Here is a 13,622-nt window from a genome sequence, read left to right on the forward strand (position 1 = left end):
AACCAGAGCTAATTGTAGTCCCCTCCCAAGCTGGAGGCTGGTCATCCAAAATGGACGGAATTTTAGGATTTCTACCAAACACTAATTGATAAGGACTATAGCCCCCAACCATCTGCAATGAATTCTTTGCATGTACTGCCCATGCTAAAGCTGAATTTAGCCTGCAATTTGGTCGATCTGCCAAAATTTTCCGAAGCATGTCATCGATGACAGCATGATTTCTTTCACAAACACACATTTATTTCACTTCCACAGCCTTTGCACAAAACTCTAACCATCCATCACCTGACAGAGGCCACCTGAAGCCCCTTGTCATATCAGCGTCAATTAATGGATACTTAACATAAATGAGACAACTAATTGCAATGTCTCTTAACCCATTACTTAACAATAGGGGCCCCTGCCCTTCTTCTGGACTCAGTTTGCACGGTTGGGAGGAGATGCAGGGAGATGTGTCTTCAAATTCTGCTCAGGCTCTGCAACCAAAAACAAACGGAGAGGACACTTCACCCACCCCCAATTGCCCATTTTACTGGAATAACGTATCCGTGACACGAGCATTGCAGTTTCCCCTGACCAAACTCTCAGTTGTGTTGAGCTGACTGGTGGCAGAGTTGGTAAGAGAGTCTTGTAACCTGATGCAATATATAATGTACTGTAATTGTATCTGCAGTCCTGAATGAGATGCAGACTAGCTCGCATTACTGGCCAATGGAACCAGTAAGCCCAGAAACTCCTCCCCATCCTTCCTGACATTTGAAGCTATTTGTTGGCTGTTGCGTACGAGTGTCCACACCTAAAGCTACAAAGCCAGGCAGTTCTCTCACAGCTCCCGTCTACTTTCACAGTTAATGTCATATTTCTTCTGAGAGTTAGTTGCGTCCAAGAATTTTTATTTTCTGTTTTTTTTCTCTCCCTAAGTATCCCAGTTTGATAAGGACAGGGGAAGTCCACACTGAGTAAAATAAGAAATAAAGTTTTATTTACACAAACGATATGTACACTACCTGATAGATCTCCACCGGGTTCCTATTCTGGTCAGTGCCTTACTGCCCAATTAGTTAATAGACATACGCTGCCCCGAACGGGGGAAGCTTGTACTTCGCAAGGACCACGGGGAAGACGAGCATTAAATGGGCCCACTGCCAGCTACCCCAGCCTTCCAGCAAATCGCGATGCCCTTTCAAAATCAGAAAAAGGTTTCCCCCCCTCGGACACGGGAAGCCATAGTGGGCCGGATCTCGAATAACGACGAGTCAGAATTCAGGCGGGAGATAGAGAACCTAGTGGAGTGGTGTAGCGACAACAATCTCTCCCTCAATGTCAGCAAAACTAAAGAGCTGGTCATTGCCTTCAGGAAGCAAAGTACTGTACACACCCCTGTCAGCATCAACGGGGCCGAGGTGGAGATGGTGAGCAGTTTCAAATTCCTAGGGGTGCACATCTCCAAAAATCTGTCCTGGTCCACCCACGTCGAAGCTACCACCAAGAAAGCACAACAGCGCCTATACTTCCTCAGGAAACGAAGGAAATTCGGCATGTCCACATTAACCCTTACCAACTTTTACAGATGCACCATAGAAAGCATCCTATCGGGCTGCATCACAATCTGGTATGGCAACTGCTCAGCCCAGGACCGCAAGAAACCTCAGAGAGTCGTGAACACCGCCCAGTCCATTTCACGAACCTGCCTCCCATCCATTGACTCCATCTACACCTCCCGCTGCCTGGGGAAAGCTGTCGGCTGCAAAGAGACATAGATAGGATGCAGAGCTGGGCCGAGAAGTGGCAGATGGAGTTTAACCCTGAAAAGTGTGAGGTTGTCCATTTTGGAAGGACAAATATGAATGCGGAATACAGGGTTAACGGTAGAGTTCTTGGCAATGTGGAGGAGCAGAGAGATCTTGGGGTCTCTGTTCATACATCTTTTAAAGTTGCCACTCAAGTGGATAGAGCTGTGAAGAAGGCCTATGGTGTGCTCGCGTTCATTAACAGAGGGATTGAATTTAAGAGCCATGAGGTGATGATGCAGCTGTACAAAACTTTGGTAAGGCCACATTTGGAGTACTGTGTACAGTTCTGGTCGCCTCATTTTAGGAAGGATGTGGAAGCTTTGGAAAAGGTGCAAAGGAGATTTACCAGGATGTTGCCTGGAATGGAGAGTAGGTCTTACGAGGAAAGGTAGAGGGTGCTAGGATTTTTCTCATTAGAACGGAGAAGGATGAGGGGCGACTTGATAGAGGTTTATAAGATGATCAGGGGAATAGATAGAGTAGACAGTCAGAGACTTTTTCCCCGGGTGGAACAAACCATTACAAGGAGACATGAATTTAAGGTGAATGGTGGAAGATATAGGGGGGATGTCAGAGGTAGGTTCTTTACCCAGAGAGTAGTGGGAGCATGGAATGCACTGCCTGTGGAAGTAGTTGAGTCGGAAACATTAGGGACCTTCAAGCAGCTATTGGATAGGTACATGGATTACGGTAGAATGATATAGTCTAAATTAATTTGTTCTTAAGGGCAGCACGGAAGCATTGTGGATAGCACAATTGCTTCACAGCTCCAGGGTCCCAGGTTCGATTCCGGCTTGGGTCACTGTCTGTGCGGAGTCTGCACATCCTCCCCATGTGTGCGTGGGTTTCCTCCGGGTGCTCCGGTTTCCTCCCACAGTCCAAAGATGTGCAGGTTAGGTGGATTGGCCATGCTAAATTGCCCCTTAGTGTCCAAAATTGCCCTTAGTGTTGGGTGGGGTTGCTGGGTTGTGGGGATAGGGTGGAGGTGTTGACCTTGGGTAGGGTGCTCTTCCCAAGAGCTGGTGCAGACTCAATGGGCTGAATGGCCTCCTTCTGCACTGTAAATTCTATGATAATCTATGATTAATCTAGGACAAAGGTTCGGCACAACATCGTGGGCCGAAGGGCCTGTTCTGTGCTGTATTTTTCTATGTTCTATAATCAAAGATCCCTCCCACCCGGCTAACTCACTCTTCCAACTTCTTCCATCGGGCAGGACAAAGAACAAACAAAGAACAAAGAAATGTATAGCACAGGAACAGGCCCTTCGGCCCTCCAAGCCCGTGCCGACCATACTGCCCGACTAAACTACAATCTTCTACACTTCCTGGGTCCGTATCCTTCTATTCCCATCCTATTCATATATTTGTCAAGATGCCCCTTAAATGTCCCTATCGTCCCTGCCTCCACTACCTCCTCCGGTAGTGAGTTCCAGGCACCCACTACCCTCTGCGTAAAAAACTTGCCTCGTACATCTACTCTAAACTTTGCCCCTCTCACCTTAAACCTATGCCCCCTAGTAATTGACCCCTCTACCCTGGGGAAAAGCCTCTGACTATCCACTCTGTCTATGCCCCTCATAATTTTGTATACCTCTATCAGGTCGCCCCTCAACCTCCTTCGTTCCAGTGAGAACAAACCGAGTTTATTCAATCGCTCCTCATAGCTTATGCCCTCCATACCAGGCAACATTCTGGTAAATCTCTTCTGCACCCTCTCTAAAGCCTCCACATCCTTCTGGTAGTGTGGCGACCAGAATTGAACACTATACTCCAAGTGTGGCCTAACTAAGGTTCTATACAGCTGCAACATGACTTGCCAGGAGATACAGAAGTCTGAGAACACGCACGAACAGACTCAAAAACAGCTTCTTCCCCACTGTCACCAGACTCCTAAACGACCCTCTTATGGACTGACCTCATTAACACTACACCCTGTCTGCTTCACCCGATGCCAGTGCTTATGTAGTTACATTGTGGACCTTGTTATGTATTTTCTTTTATTCCCTTTTCTTCCCATGTACTTAATGATCTGTTGAGCTGCTCGCAGAAAAATACTTTTCACTGTCCCTCGGTACACGTGACAATAAACAAATCCAATCCCCCCCCCCATGCACATGCCCCTGCCAACCCCCCCTCTCCATGAACATCCCCATCGGAAGCACCCCCACCCCAGCACTGGGCATCACCAGGGTCCTGCCCGGGCATGACCCCCCCCCCCCCCCCCCCCCCCCCGGGGCTGTACTTCTCTGTGCAGGTTCTCTTCACCAGGTCTCCATTTGTCAAAAACGGTGGCGCAGTGGTTAGCACTGCTGCCTCACGGTGCCGAGGTCCCAGGTTCGATCCCGGCCCTGGGTCACTGTCCGTGTGGAGTTTGCACATTCTCCCCGTGTCTGCGTGGGTCTCGCCCCCACAACCCAAAGATGTGCAGGGCAGGTGGATTGGCCGCGCTAAATTGCCCCTTGATTGGGAAAAATGAATTGAGTACTCTAAATTTGTTTTTTTTAAACTGTTGTAAACTTGCCTGACGTGACGTCACGGGGGGGTGGGGGAGCCTGTTAATGATATTAAAATGTATGGTAATGAGGTCTGTGACCTTTCATGGCAGGAACCCCATTACATCATTGGCAGGGGACAGGCACAATTGGAATGGGACATCCCAACGTCGTAAAAGCCATTTGGGAAATGGCATTGGATTCGCCAGCCCCTCTGGCTTTCCCGTCCACCGAAACCGGTTTTGGAAAATCCCCCTTCCCACCGCACCCCCCCCCACCACCGTACTGCAACTGGGAAACTCCAGGAGTCCGCAACCCACCAACTCCCAAAATGGCAATCTGAGTCCAACCTCACAACTGAGCTGGGACCAAAGGAAGAGTGAAGATCAGGGGGAAGGGAGAGGAATGAATGATTAAGTAATAATAATTAATGAATGGGAATGAGTACTTTCGAAAGAGATGCCTGTCCATGGTGACGCCACTCGAAGAACTCTGCACTGTCTGACGCAGGAGGTCCATGCAGTATTTTAGCCGGGGGTCGGAGGTCAGCAGTCCTGTTGATTTCAATGCCTGTATTTGAAAAAGGCACAAGTGAGATGAGATTTGAATCAAATGATATGAAAGACCACCCGATATCTCGATTTAGAATATTGCAGCATATTTAAACATGGGCTACACATTTCTTCAATTAAGGAAACATGGACGTGGCTGAACTTCAAGAGAATTCGAAACAAGAGCAACATTTACTTCACTTGAGCATTTGAAACTTTTTTCAGAAATACGTCTCTTTCTTTCCCCCTCAGCATATACTCTCTGCCTCTTTGTTCCTGAAGTCCCTGGCTCCCTGCTGAGGTATGATTCCGCTAGGGTCTAGCTACCCTCTGGCATCTCATCCCAGGCGATCATCCTTCAGCACAAGAGACTGGACATTTGATTAATGATGGGCTATTCAATGCTGAGCATCGCAGCCAACTAATTCTCTGACCCAATACCCAAACACGTGCATTTCAAGCAGGAATTGCTGGATCGTGACTAGGAGCAGGATCCCTGGCTGATTTTCTCCCCCTCACCTTCTCCAACAAAAGGTTGTCCAAGGAGTAGGGTGGAACGGTGGCACAGTGGTTAGCACGGCTGCCTCACAGCTCCAGGGTCCCAGGTTCGATTCCGGCTTGGGTCACTGTCTGTGCGGAGTCTGCACATCCTCCCCGTGTCTGTGTGGGTTTCCTCCGGGTGCTCCGGTTTCCTCCCACAGTCCAAAGACGTGCAGGTTAGGTGGATTGGCCATGACCAGGTTCAACCTCTTGTCAGTACTCAGTTGATGTCAGTAATAGGGTTGCTACTTTCCAAGTGCCCTGCCTGGTGAGGAGCAAAACAATGTCAGAGAGTTCCTCGGCGGGATTCTCCGAGCCGAAAACGTGATCGGCGCGGGGGCGGAGAATGGGCGTTGACGCTGAAATCCGGTGCAACGCCGCTCCCACGAGGGGGAATCCTTCACCGGGGGTGGGGCCTCACAGACGGACAGGCTATCGGTCGGGGGCCACCGATCCGCGGGTGCGATCTCGGGGGGGGGGGGGGGGGGGCGGGCTATCTTTTTATTGCCAGTCCGCGACCCCCGACCGGAACTGCAGGGCCCCGTATCGGCAACCAGAGCTGCGAGGAGCACTCCGGGGCCCTGCCAGCCCCCTGCAGGTCGGAGAATCACTCCGGACTTTCTTCAGGAAAGTCCGGAGTGATTCGCCTGCGTTTTGATGCTGGAGCGGGGACATAGCCCCATTATTGGAGAATCCCGCCTACTGTTTCTGATCAATATCCACTGGCTCCTGTGGATTTATAAGTATCGGATGGGGGGTGGGGGGGGGGGGGGGGGGGGGTTGTTGCCATAATGCTCCCCATGGTCAAGCAGCCCGTTGATGCTCATCGACTTGGTTTCCACGTACAGAGTAGCCCCTTGGGTCAGGTTCTTTGTCTGACTGATACCTGTGGAACAAGCAAATGCTTGGCAGAGCTTCAACCCTACCCGACAGAGTCCAGGGGCGGGATTCTCCGACCCCCCCCCGGCTGGGTCGGAGAATCGCCAGGGGGCGGCGTGAATCCCGCCCCCGCCGGCTGCCTAATTCTCCGCGCCGGGGTTTTGGCAGGGGCGGGAATCGGGGTGCGCCGGTCGTCAGCTGCTGGCAGCACCCCCCCCCCCCCCCCCGGCGATTCTCCGGCCCGCGATGGGCCGAGCGGCCGCCCGTTTACGGAGGGTCCCGCCGGCGTAGATCACAACAGGTCTGTACCGGCGGGACCTGGCTCTGCGGGCGGCCTGCGGAGTCCTTGGGGGGGGACGCTGGGGGATCTGGCCCCGGGGGGGGTGCCCCCTCGGTGGCCCGGCCCGCGATCGGGGCCCACCGATCCGCGGGCGGGCCTGTGCCGTGGGGGCACGCTTTCCCTCCGCACCGGCCGCTGTCAACCTCCGCTATGGCCGGTGCGGAGAAGAACCCCCCTGGAGCGAGGTTGCAGTACAGAGGGATCTGGGCGTCCTTGTCCATGAATCACCATAAAGATCGGATGCAGGTATAGTAAGTGGGTAAATGGAATGTTGCCCTTTGTTGTGAGGAGGATGGAATATAAAAGTAGGGAGGTCCCAGTACAACTGCACAGAGCATTGGTGAGACCACACCTGGAGCACAGTGTACAGTTCTGGTCTCCCTACTTAGGGAGGGATGTAGCGGAGTGGCATGTGGCGCAGTGGATAGCACTGGGACTGCGGCGCCGAGGTCCCAGGTTCGATCCCGGCCCCGGGTCACTGTCCGTGTGGAGTTTGCACATTCTCCCCGTGTCTGCGTGGGTTTCGCCCCCACGACCCAAAGATGTGCCGGGGAGGTGGATTGGGCCCCTTAATTAGAAATATATATATATATAATTGGGTACTCTAAATTTAAAAAAAAAAGGAGGAATTATAGCTTTGGGAAAGTTGAATGCGAGGATTGGGGGGGGGTTGTCTTCGGAGGAAAGGTTTGGGGTCTGTCCTCATTGGAGTTGAGAAGAATGAGAGGTGATCTCATTGAAACATCAGATTCTGAGGGGGGGGGAGCTGAGAGAATGTTTCCCCCCCTCATTGGGGGGAGGGGGGTAATCTAGAGGGGGGGGGCACAGTTCCAGAATAAGACTCCCATTGAAGACTGAGACGAGCAGGGATTTAATTTCTCTCGGAGGGGAGGGGTCAACCATGTGGAATCCCCCCCCCCCCACCCCTCCTCAGACAGTAGTGGGGCCTAGTTAATTCCGCCACCCTCCAGCCCCACAACCATGTGACCTGGACAGTCCAGTGGTGATGATTTTCGGGCTAATCTCGACACGGTCGTGCTCTTTGGAAAATGAGGGTGAACCCATCCACTCTATTAAATGTCAAATTGTTTGCATTGTGTAAGTGTTTGCTCAGTGTTGGCTTTCCTGCTGTGTCTGGTATCTGTGTTTAAATACATTTGTCCAAATAAAAAGCCCATCTGCTACTCAGGAGGATTTGGCCAATCCAGTTTTTCAACTCGGTGACCTCATCCAACCAAACCTTCGAGAGCAACTTTTCCATTGAGTGAGCTCTGCCAATAGTCAGGTTGGATTACTGTTGGTGAGTCGTTTTGCATGAAATCGTGAAAGGTTAAATTGACACAATTTAACATCAACATGTTAATTTCCGGAGGTTTTGGCAATGTCATCGGGAATCTGGGAGAGCGATTCTCGCAAGAGTCAGAAGAGGGAGAAGATCAAAGAGGGAAACTATAGATCAAAGGGGGATTACTATTGGGCGGCACGGTAGCACAGTGGTTAGCTCTGTTGCTTCACAGCTCCAGGGTCCCAGGTTCGATTCCCCCCTGGGTCATGTCTGTGTGGAGTCTGCACATTCTCCCCGTGTCTGCGTGGGTTTCCTCCGGGCACTCCGGTTTCCTCCCACAAGTCCCGAAAGACGTGGTTAGGTGAATTGGACATTCTGAATTCTCCCTCTGTGACCCGAACAGGCGCCAGAATGTGGCGACGAGGGGCTTTTCACAGTAACTCCATTGCGGTATTAATGTAAGCCTACTTGTGACAATAAATATTATTTTCAAAAATGATAAGAAACAAAACGAGCAGCACTTTATTCCTAATCAGTTGATTTGCCACACTGCAAAGGGAAGGACTATCTCAGCCTGCAGCTTGTCTGTCTGCAAGATCCCCTTGTGAAATGCCCAAACAAGACTTGTTTGCATGAAGACACGTGGCTGTGTGTCCGCGTTCAACCGCCCCAATTGTCAGTTCAAACCAGTGGCAGCTTCTAGATACAGCTTTTCACGGGGCCGCTACAATGTCACGAGTTGCATCAATGTCAGAGGTGAACTGGTGCCACCGACAACTACATGTCTGCTATTAGCTGTATTGCTGTGAAGACCCGCGTGAGACTCTGCCGAGGTTGCCTTTTGCGCCTCGTCATGAAGATCCTCCCATTGCCACCAGCTCCCTCGACAAAACCTCCCAGCACACGGTGGAAATGCAACTTATTCTGTACGCCAATGCCTGGTGTTGCAATTCGGGTTTAAAATAGATTCTGTCAACTGGGGAACCAGTGTGTGCTCTGGGGAATCTGAATGATGGAGGAAGGGTGTAAAACAATCAACACAGATTTAAACATGAGAGAAACTTTGAATAAGTGGTCTCACAGAATCAGACTATTGGGAACAGTACTTGAGAAAAGAGTCATTGATTGCAAATAGCGCACAGGTTAATGGTTTACAGTGAGACAACAATAGTTTTGCATTAGAAACTGACTGTCCATGGAAGGAACTGAGACCTGAACAACAGCCACCTGGAAGGTAAAATTCAGACAGGAGCAGCGTTGCCAAGATCTTGCTTTTGTGTGGGGAGTGACAGGTTAGCGCCTTCGGAGAGCAGCAGGGTGGCGCAGTGGGTTAGCGCTGCTGCCTCACGGCGGCGAGGTCCCGGGTTCGATCCCGGCTCTGGGTCACTGTCCGTGTGGAGTTTCCACATTCTCCCCGTGTCTGCGTGGGTTTCACCCCCATAACCCAAAGATGTGCAGGGTAGGTGGATTGGCCGCGCTAAATTGCCCCTTCATTGGGAATAAAAATGAATTGGGTGCTCTAAAATTAAGAAAAGGTTAGCGCCTTCGCTGATTGCTTACACTGATAAACTTGGGGATCGGAATCTGTTCATGTCCCTCGGTGATTGTGTAGAAAAGCATATCCTCCAGTCCTGGCATCAAGCCCGGTTTGTGCTTCCTCCTAAGGACAGACAAGCGCAATAAGTGTGACAATAGTATCACATTTCAACAGAGACCCATCAGACGCTGACCCGATGGCACAGTCAACTGGATCTGTCCAACAGCACCTTGTGGAAGCTCAATTGCACGGATGTGTCTGCAACTGTGTAACTGTCCATCAGCCCAAACTACTGGTCAGTAAAAAACAGGTGGTCATTTTAAGCTGGCGGTTTCGTCTCCTTTGGTCCATGGCACTCTGGCTGTACCTTCGCGATAAATGTGATTTTTCATGGGCGAACAATCAGATTAAAATAACGCACAAAGGTTACATGTTCACCATTCGGCTGAAGATGAACAGCAGCAGGTAACATTTAAATAGCACCTGGTGAAGATTTCTAAATCCTTTATAGGAGGATCCTGAGCACTAATGGAAGGTGTTGCTAACTTTCTCCTTGGTTCAATTGCTCTGTTTTATTACCTTTGCTCTCGAGTCGCCAGGTATCTTTATGATACCGCCACGAGGTTCAAGTCCAAGTAATGATCAATAACCCAGTACACCGATTAGTAACATTTAAACCAAAGCACATTTATTATACACAGTAATCGCTACTCATGCACAAATTCTACGTCTAAGCTACTTCTACAACTAACAGGCCTATACTTAACTTCGGACTGGCCCACCAGGTCAGGGGAACAAATGGCCTTTCGTTCGGGTTCTGAGTCTGCGGGATTCGAAGTTGGTACAGATTGGTAGCTAGGAGCGCCTATCTCGTAGCGAGCGTTGAATTAAGACTTACTTTGTTCGGGGATCACTGCACTGGTCACGGTCAATGTTGGTTCGTGTTGCTGGGTGACCCGGGCAGGACGCAGAGGTAAAGAGAGCGATTTGAACTTGGGGCTTAACTCTTATAGTCCCCAGGGGCTTCCCGCCTTTCGGGGCGGACCCTGTACTTGGTCCCAAGTGATTGGACTTTGTCCCAATCACTTGGTTCGATTTCTCCAATACTGGAGCGGTTCCCTGATCGATGGGCGGTCTTGAGGTGCTCGTTCACCTCCTTTGTTTTGGCTCCTGCTGGCGCCGAGGAGTCTGGCTTTGCTTTGTGTGTCCAAAATGTTACTTATTGTTCCCGGGGATTGCTCATCAGTATGCAGATGGCTGCTACATCGTTATGGTGATGGTCGCTGGTATCGATGCTGTCTGGCCTTTTGCAGAGTTTTAATACACAGCAAACCTGCAGCCGCTGGTTTCTGTCTTGTTGGCTGACTTTCCCATCAGCCTTTGCCGTTCGCCATTTAAAATCGGGAGGTGGCCAATTTAGGTGGCTACACGTCCTCCCTGTGATCCTAACGCGAAGCGTGAAGGATCACATAACTATGTTGCTTTCCATTCCCTGACCTGGGGGGGGGGGGGCACTTCTTTTATGGCCTCTACACGGACCATAACTCTGCAAAAAAAATTTTAACTGACAATTCTAAGGGGCGCTATGTCAAACAGGGACATGCATTACGAAACAATAAAAAAGTGGGAACCTCTAACTATCCTTAATACACTACTCTCACTTAAACATTTCATCATTCTACCTTCCTCAAACATACAAACAAAATCATAGCAGTTTATACACATTTTTCCTGGCTTGGCAGTCAAGCTCAGGATCGTACAATTTGCTCATGAACAGTTCTTTACATTTCTTTATTTACAATAAAACTGCAAATGAATGCTCTTTATTATAGATCGCGGGGGTCGGGGGTCTGGTCGTATCCGAAAATAGGGGATCTGATCCTATATACCGGGGTGCGAGCGCGGTAGGCTCTCCTTCGCCATTTCCGTAGACGCATAGTCTGCACGATGCAGCAGAGTATCGCCAATACCAGTAAGGATTCTATTACATAGGACAGAGAGTACCAGGTTATAAACCTGGCACACCAAGATGGTGTGGTGTCGCTGGTGACTGGACTCTGGGTACTGCGGGGAAGTGAAACATTAACGGCTGGGGGGGGGCTTGAAGTCATGGGGTTCGCGTTCACGCGCAACCAAATGTCCATTATCACGATGAGCCACGCGGAGGATGTCCTCATGTTTCTTCTTCTTTTCTTTCCTTCTCTTCTCTTCTCCGGTCCTGGAGCTTCTGGAGTTTTCTGTGGAAACAAGCATAGTGTCTGTAACTATCTTGGTTTATCATCTCGTACGATAGTGTGTCTGTCTTGGAGCTGGAAGGGGCCCATAGAGTGCTGGCGAGGAGGCCCAAGGCTAACGAGCCTCCGCGGGCGGTGCTGGTGCGGTTCCATCGGTTCGCTGATCGGGAGTGTGTGCTCAGGTGGGCCAAGAAGGAGAGGAGCAGCAGGTGGGAGAACGCGGAGGTTCGGATATATCAGGACTGGAGTGCGGAGGTGGCGAAGAGGAGGGCCGGGTATAACCAGGCGAAGGCGGTGCTGCACAGGAAGGGGGTGAAGTTTGGCATGTTGCAGCCGGCGCGATTGTGGGTTACCTAGGAGGCGTTGGCCTTTGTTCAGGCCGAGAAGCTGGACACAGACTGAGGGTCGGGATGGGCGATTGGGGACTGCGGTGGATATGTTATGCCCATTTTTGGTTCGGGGGGGGGGGCCTTTGCATTGTTTTGGGTTTCTTTTTCTCTGTGTTTTTCTCTTTCGGGTTGGGGAGGGTGGATGGGGCGGGTTGGGCCCTGTTTTGGTTGGTGGCGGGGCCTGGTAGGTGGGGAGCGCGGGATTTTTTTCCCGTGCCGAAGACTGGGGGGGGGGGGGGGGGGAATCGGGGCGGGGAAGCGAGGATTGTTTCCCGCGCTTAGAACGGAGGGGGGAGGGGGAGAGCCTGTGAATGGGGAGCGGGAGAGGAGGGTGTGCCACACAATGGGAGGAGTCGAAGGGGAGGCGGGAGTGGCCGGGGTCAGCAGGAGTCAGCTGACTTGCGGAAGTGCAATGGGGGGAGTAAACCAGCTAGGATGGGTCCGAGCCGGGAGGGGGGGGTCGATTTGCTGCTGCTAAGATCAAGGAGGAGCTGGAGCGAGTGGGGTGGGTCGAGACGGGGGTATGCCGCCGTGGGGAACGGGCCGGGTGTGGGGTGCGGGCGCGTGGCTGGCCGAGGAGGGGTCATGGTTAGTCGGTGGGGGAGGGGGGCGGGTAGCCCCCTGATCCGGCTGATAACCTGGAATGTAAGGGGACTGAATGGGCCGGTTAAGCGGGCCCGCGTGTTCGCGCACCTGAAGGGGCTCAAGGCGGATGTGGTTATGCTCCAGGAGACACACCTGAAGGTGGCAGACCAGGTAAGACTGAGGAAAGGGTGGGTAGGTCAGGTGTTTCACTCGGGGCGAGATGCCAAAAATCGAGGGGTGGCGATCTTGGTGGGAAAGAAGGTGTCGTTCGAGGCGTCGAGCATTGTGGCAGATAATGGGGGTAGGTACATAATGGTAAGTGGTAAGTTGCAGGGAGAGAGGGTGGTACTGGTCAATGTGTTTGCTCCGAACTGGGACGATGCGGGTTTTATGCGGCGTATGTTGGGTCGGATCCCAGACTTGGAAGTGGGGGGCCTGATAATGGGGGGAGACTTTAACACGGTGTTGGATCCGGCACTGGATCGCTCCAGGTCTAGGACGGGTAGGAAGCCGGCGGCGGCTAGAGTGTTGAGGGGATTTATGGACCAAATGGGAGGGGTGGACCCTTGGAGATTTGCAAGGCGGGGGGCGAGGGAATTTTCATTCTTATCATGTCCATAAGGCTTATTCGCGAATCGACTTTTTCATTTTGAGTAGGGCGCTGATAGCGAGAGTAGAGGATACGGAGTATTCGGCAATAGCCATTTCGGACCACGGCCCGCATTGGGTGGACTTGGAGATGGGGGAGGAGAGGGACCAGCGCCCGTTGTGGCGCTTGGAGGTGGGGCTGTTGGCGGACGAGGAGGTGAGTGAGCGGGTCCGAGGAAGTATAGAGAGGTACTTGGAGACCAACGACAACGGGGAGGTCCGAGTGGGGATGGTATGGGAGGCACTGAAGGCGGTGGTGAGGGGAGAGCTGATCTCCATCAGGGCCCACAAGGAGCGGAGGGAGCGGGGGGAGAGGGAGAGGCTGGTGGGGGAGATGGTGAGGGTAG

At 51.7% G+C, this 13,622-nt stretch overlaps 1 protein-coding gene across 3 annotated transcripts in view; it reads right to left on the minus strand.

Annotated features, from left to right (window-relative positions):
* LOC140405387 (glutaminase kidney isoform, mitochondrial-like) overlaps positions 1 to 13,622 on the minus strand; it is a 121,171-nt gene that overhangs the window by 82,002 nt on the left and 25,547 nt on the right. For 2 of the 3 annotated variants that reach the window (XM_072493724.1, XM_072493723.1), the window contains exons 2-3: positions 9,443 to 9,542; positions 4,736 to 4,857 (exon numbers count right to left, since the gene is read on the minus strand). The exons of the other annotated variant lie outside the window; for it this stretch is intronic. In XM_072493724.1, coding sequence (XP_072349825.1) covers positions 4,736 to 4,857; positions 9,443 to 9,542 — 222 coding nt within the window. The remainder of the gene's footprint in view (positions 1 to 4,735; positions 4,858 to 9,442; positions 9,543 to 13,622) is intronic. 3 annotated transcript variants of the gene reach the window in all.

The sequence above is a fragment of the Scyliorhinus torazame genome, chromosome X (assembly GCF_047496885.1).
Source record: "Scyliorhinus torazame isolate Kashiwa2021f chromosome X, sScyTor2.1, whole genome shotgun sequence".
Lineage (NCBI taxonomy): Eukaryota > Metazoa > Chordata > Chondrichthyes > Carcharhiniformes > Scyliorhinidae > Scyliorhinus > Scyliorhinus torazame.